The sequence below is a fragment of the Cucurbita pepo genome, unplaced genomic scaffold (genome assembly GCF_002806865.2).
Source record: "Cucurbita pepo subsp. pepo cultivar mu-cu-16 unplaced genomic scaffold, ASM280686v2 Cp4.1_scaffold000269, whole genome shotgun sequence".
In the NCBI taxonomy this organism is placed as follows: domain Eukaryota; kingdom Viridiplantae; phylum Streptophyta; class Magnoliopsida; order Cucurbitales; family Cucurbitaceae; genus Cucurbita; species Cucurbita pepo.
The window spans coordinates 58,363-65,008 of NW_019646517.1; the positions used below are offsets into that span (position 1 = coordinate 58,363).

The 6,646-nt window shown below is 40.4% G+C and overlaps 1 protein-coding gene across 1 annotated transcript; it reads right to left on the reverse strand.

The window, feature by feature from the left end:
• Positions 1-4,725: 4,725 nt before the first annotated feature.
• On the reverse strand, positions 4,726-6,003 carry LOC111784731. Its single transcript, XM_023665338.1, has 2 exons — positions 5,906-6,003; positions 4,726-5,817 (listed from the first exon to the last, which is right to left on the reverse strand). The coding sequence occupies exon 2, from the start codon at positions 5,813-5,815 to the stop codon at positions 5,264-5,266; it is 552 nt and encodes a 183-aa protein (XP_023521106.1). The 5' UTR covers positions 5,816-5,817; positions 5,906-6,003; the 3' UTR covers positions 4,726-5,263.
• Between the last annotated feature and the right edge of the window lie 643 nt (positions 6,004-6,646).

Here is a 6,646-nt window from a genome sequence, read left to right on the forward strand (position 1 = left end):
GAGTGCTAAAATCGAACCCTAATTCGTAAACCGAAATCATTGACGTTTGAAGGACGTGATAAAAAAATCGAGTCACGACCGACATTTTATTGAAACTTTGGAGGGAATGATTAGGCTTGATTATTTACAATAAAATGTCGAAGAAACAGAATGTAAAATACAGTAAAAGAGTGCTTAAAATCGAGACCCCAATTTGGAAACCCTAATCTGGGACGTTTGAAGGACTTGCTAAAAAAATTGAGTCACGACCGACGTTCTTTCGAAACTTTTGTAGGGAATGATTAGGCTTGACGATTTAGAATAGAATTTCGAAGAAACGGAGTGCATAAAACAGTAAGAGAGTGCTTAAAATCGAACCCTAATTCGTAAACCCTAATCTGGGATGTTTTACGTACGTGCTAAAAAATCGAACCCTAATTTGTAAACCCTAATGTGGGAAGTTTCAAGTACGATCGAAATAAACCGAGTCAGGATAAACATTTTTCGAAACTTTTGTCGGGAATGATTAGGCTTGGTGATTTAGAATAGAATTTCAAAGAAAATAAGTGCATAAAACAGTAAAATAATGCTTAAAATCGAGACCCTAATTCGGAAACCCTAATCTGGGACGTTTGAAGTTCGTGCTAAAAAAACCGAGTCACGGCCGACGTTTTTCGAAACTTTTGTGGGGAATGATTAGGCTTGATGATTTATAATAGAATTTCGAAGAAACAGAGTGCATAAAACAGTAAAAGAGTGCATAAAATCGAGACCCTAATTCGGAAACCCTAATCTTGGACGTTTGAAGTTCGTGCTAAAAAAACCGAGTCACGGCCGACGTTTTTCGAAACTTTTGTGGGGAATGATTAGGCTTGATGATTTATAATAGAATTTCGAAGAAACAGAGTGCATAAAACAGTAAAAGAGTGCATAAAATCGAGACCCTAATTCGGAAACCCTAATCTTGGACGTTTGAAGTTCGTGCTAAAAAAACCGAGTCACGGCCGACGTTTTTCGAAACTTTTGTGGGGAATGATTAGGCTTGATGATTTATAATAGAATTTCGAAGAAACAGAGTGCATAAAACAGTAAAAGAGTGCATAAAATCGAGACCCTAATTCGGAAACCCTAATCTGGGACGTTTGAAGTTCGTGCTAAAAAAACCGAGTCACGGCCGACGTTTTTCGAAACTTTTGTGGGGAATGATTAGGCTTGATGATTTATAATAGAATTTCGAAGAAACAGAGTGCATAAAACAGTAAAAGAGTGCATAAAATCGAGACCCTAATTCGGAAACCCTAATCTGGGACGTTTGAAGTTCGTGCTAAAAAAACCGAGTCACGGCCGACGTTTTTCGAAACTTTTGTGGGGAATGATTAGGCTTGATGATTTATAATAGAATTTCGAAGAAACAGAGTGCATAAAACAGTAAAAGAGTGCATAAAATCGAGACCCTAATTCGGAAACCCTAATCTGGGACGTTTGAAGTTCGTGCTAAAAAAACCGAGTCACGGCCGACGTTTTTCGAAACTTTTGTGGGGAATGATTAGGCTTGATGATTTATAATAGAATTTCGAAGAAACAGAGTGCATAAAACAGTAAAAGAGTGCATAAAATCGAGACCCTAATTCGGAAACCCTAATCTGGGACGTTTGAAGTTCGTGCTAAAAAAACCGAGTCACGGCCGACGTTTTTCGAAACTTTTGTGGGGAATGATTAGGCTTGATGATTTATAATAGAATTTCGAAGAAACAGAGTGCATAAAACAGTAAAAGAGTGCATAAAATCGAGACCCTAATTCGGAAACCCTAATCTGGGACGTTTGAAGTTCGTGCTAAAAAAACCGAGTCACGGCCGACGTTTTTCGAAACTTTTGTGGGGAATGATTAGGCTTGATGATTTATAATAGAATTTCGAAGAAACAGAGTGCATAAAACAGTAAAAGAGTGCATAAAATCGAGACCCTAATTCGGAAACCCTAATCTTGGACGTTTGAAGTTCGTGCTAAAAAAACCGAGTCACGGCCGACGTTTTTCAAAACTTTTATGGGGAATGATTAGGCTTGATGATTTATAATAGAATTTCGAAGAAACAGAGTGCATAAAACAATAAAAGAGTGCTAAAAATCGAGACCTTAATTCGAAAACCCTAATCTGGAACGTTTGATGGACGTGCTAAAAAACCTGAGTCACGACCGATGTTCTTTCGAAACTTTTGTAGGGAATGATTAGGCTTGACGATTTAGAATAGAATTTCGAAGAAACAGAGTGCATAAAACAGTAAGAGAGTGCTTAAAATCGAACCCTAATTCATAAACCCAATCTGGGACGTTTTACGTTCATGCTAAAAAATCGAACCCTAATTTGTAAACCCTAATCTGGGACGTTTGAAGTACGATCGACATAAACCGAGTCACGGTCGACATTTTTCGAAACTTTTGTGGGGAATGATTAGGCTTGATGATTTAGAATAGAATTTCAAAGAAAATAAGTGCATAAAACAGTAAAATAATGCTTAAAATCGAGAACCTAATTTGGAAACTCTAATCTGGGATGTTTGAAATTCGTGCGAAAAAAACCAAGTCACGACCGACGTTTTTCGAAACTGTTGTGGGGAATGATTAGGCTTGATGATTTAGAATAGAATTTCAAAGAAAATAAGTGCATAAAAAAAGTAAAATAATGATTAAAATCGAGACCCTAATTTGGAAACCCTAACCTAGGACGTTTGAAATTCGTGCTAAAAAAACAGAGTCATGGCCGACGTTTTTCGAAACTTTTATGGGGAATGATTAGGCTTTATGATTTATAATAGAATTTCGATGAAACGGACTGCATAAAACCGTAACATAGTGCTTAAAATCGAGACCCTAATTTGTAATCTCTAACTTGGACGTTTTACGTACGTGCTAAAAAAACCAACTCACGGCCGACGTTTTTCAAAACTTTTGTGGGGTATGATTAGGCTTGATGATTTAGAATAGAATTTCGAAGAAACAGAGTGCATAAAACAGTAAAATAGTGGTCAAATTCGAGACCTTAATTCGAAAACCCTAATTTGGGACGTTTGATGGACGTGCTAAAAAAACATAGTCGCAACCGACGTTCTTTCGAAACTTTTGTAGGGAATGATTAGACTTGACGATTTAGAATAGAATTTCAAAGAAAATAAGTGCATAAAACAGTAAAATAATGCTTAAAATCGAGACCCTAATTCGGAAACCCTTATCTGGGACGTTTGAAATTCGTGCTAAAAAAACAGAGTCACGGCCGACGTTTTTCGAAACTTTTGTGGGGAACGATTAGGCTTTATGATTTATAACAGAATTTCGAAGAAACGGACTGCATAAAACCGTAACATAGTGCTTAAAATCGAGACCCTAATTCGTAAACCTTCCTCAAATGTTCTGCATGTTCATCGTTTGTCTTGTAATAAACCAAGATATCATCAATGAACACAATGACAAAAGAATCCAGAAAATCTTGGAATACCCGATTCATCAGCTTCATAAACACTGCAGGGGCATTAGTCAAGCCAAAGGACATCACGACAAACTCATAAGGCCCATACCGAGTACGAAAAGCTGTCTTCGGTATGTCATCTTCTTTGACTCTTATCTGGTGATAACCAGAACGAAGATCAATCTTCGAAAATACCGCTGCCCCTTGAAGCTGGTCAAACAAGTCATCAATTCGCGGCAAAGGATACTTATTTTTAATGGTCACCTTATTCAGCTCCCTATAGTCAATACAGAGACGGAGTGTGCCGTCCTTCTTTTTCACAAACAACACTGGAGATCCCCATGGTGACACACTAGGTCGTATGAATCCCTGGTTCAACAATTCCTGTAATTGCAACTTCAACTCTTTCAATTCCGCGGGAGCCATCCTATAAGGAGCTTTAGAGATAGGTGTTGTCCTTGGTTCTAGTTCAATACCAAAGTTGACTTCCGGCTCTGGTGGTAAACCAGGTAATTTATCAGGGAAAACATCCAGGAATTCATTCACTACAGGTACAGTTGATACATCTGTATCCACTCGTCCCACTTCTACCACACTAGCCAGGAATGCCACAGCACCGTGACCAATTAACTTCCTAGCCTTCAAAGCAGTAATTGTCTTGGGAACACTTCCCAGCTTCGTACCCTGAAACCGGAAGCTCTTTCCCATCGAGGGGTGAAAAACTATCTTCTTCTTATAACAATCGATACTGGCATGATGAGCAGACAGCCAATCCATGCCCAAAATAATATCGTAATCATACATATCTAGCACCATTAACAACACGTCTAATGGTTGGCCGGATACTTCTACTTTATTCAGTTTCACCTTTTCACGGGTCATCAATATGACTCTTGAAGGTGTAGAAACTAAAATCTCATAACCTAAAGGCTCTACTTCAAGTCGGGCTTGACAGACAAACGATAATGATATAAAAGAATGCGTCGAGCCAGAATCGAATACAGTATAAGCAAAATAGCCAGATATGGGTAAAGTACCTGTAACCACAGTGCTGGCATCCCCCGCTGCCTTGCTTGTCGTGGCAAAGGCTTTACCTCGAGCCTGAGGATGTCCCCCGGCACTCAACTGACCCCCTCCTCCACCTGGAGCAGATCGCTCGGGGCGCATCATATTAGGGTTCTTTGCACTACGACATACTCAGGCGAGATGACCAGTCTTGCCACAGTTATAACATATCTTGTCTGTAGCATTACAAGATCCCGCATGAGTTAACCCACACTTACTACAACCTGCCCTCCCTTCACCTGAATAAGGCCGACGATCAACTCGTTGTGGTACCGTCTGCTGTTGCGAACCCGTGGATATTTAAATAAATTTTCGTTTTCCACTTGGTCGTACCTGACTGCTAGAACCCTGATTATTCCTCGGGGTGCTAGCATCTAATTTCACTGCAGCATTATAAGCCGCAACAAAATCTTGAGAAGCATGGGTAGACACGGATCCCTGTATCTCTTGCCTCAAACCCTAAATAAAGAGATCCGTCTTCTCTTCCTCAGTAGCAACCATAAGAGGAACAAATCTGGATAATCGTGTGAATTCCGCCTCATACTCCTCTACTGACCTATTACCCTGTTCCAATTGCATAAATGCTTTTCGGTTTCGCAATCTCGCTAGAGCAGGATAGTATTTCTCACAAAACTCATGTCTGAAGGCCGCCCATGTGATTGGGGCCCCACCAGCCTCCATCTTCGGCTTCTTTGATTTCCACCAAAAATGGGCTGGTCCCTCCAACAAATATGTAGCACACAACACCTTATGATTCTCTAGGCAGTTGTAGAATGTAAAATTGTTTCAATACATTCCAACCACCATTCAGCTGCCTCAGGATCAGTCCCTTTTCCTCCAAAAGTTGGCGGGGCAAGTTTCATGAAATCTCGTATGTACTCACTCTCCTCTGTCATACATCGTCGGCCATAAGTTACTACCCGCGATGATGCCTCTGTCACCACAGCTGTACCAGGTAGCTCTGTCAACCGTGTTGGAGGTATTACTGTCTGAACACCTACTCCTGGTGCTTTAGACACTAATGTCGTCTGGCCCGATACAGGTGCTGTTGGAGCCGCCTGGCTTCCAAGACCAGCAAGGGCTGCCTGTACCGCTTGGTCCACCCGGCTCTGCACCGCCTGATCTACTTGACTCTCAATCAATGATTGTAATGCCTCCAAAGTAATCACAACAGTCGGCTGATCTCTAGATGCCGACTGAGCAGCAGGCTCCGGAATCGCCTCTGCTGGAGCAGTTCCCTCTACAGGCTGCCCCTCATTTCCCAAGTCCACATTGGACGTACCAGGGTCTAAATTCTTAAATACGACCATATCTGTCACATACATAATTAAGTGGTCATCATCAATTCTTTTAAACTTTTCATACTATTCTTTCATACAATTTAATCATACATCACTTACCTAACCGAGGCGAGATACCGCTGAACTGGACTAAAGGAATCCATACTGTCTATTCTAGACTGTCTACAGAACCTATAACCTAGGCTCTGATACCAACTTGTAACACCCGCTCATCGTCAACACGATTAACAGGAGTTACCATCGACAATAATAACAGACTCTGATATCCAATCATAAAACTAAAAAAAACAGTACTTTTAAAAACTTAAAACGACCAAAGTAAATTCTTGACAACGAAAACATAATTACATAAACAGACCCAGACATGGATTCCCAGTAGTCTCTAGCCCGCTGGTCTCGTCCTCGGTTGGCATGCATCATCTAAATCTGGAAAGAAAAGTTATAATAATTTTGATGAGTAATTAGATTACTCAGTAAGTAGCTAGCTTATCATTCACGGGTTCATAACTAATCTTTCCAGGTGTTTTTAAGCTTTATTCATCACTGACTCCTAGTAATCTGTTCGTTAATGAGGTATCTCAGCTACCTCCAGCTAGGTTACTGACTCTCCTTCGATATGCTTATCTAGAATTTTCGGACTCGTATGTAAGACTCGCTCTCGGTCAAATACGGCCCGTCTACTAATTGCTTTGGCGGCCTGTTTATCTCATATACCAATGATCAGGAGTACTCATGCTCCCTGACTTAGCACACAGCGCGTTGGCCAGGAACTCCGCGGGAATTAGTAGACTATCATACTCATATAAATAAGCCATAGCTCAACAACCAATAAGCATATCT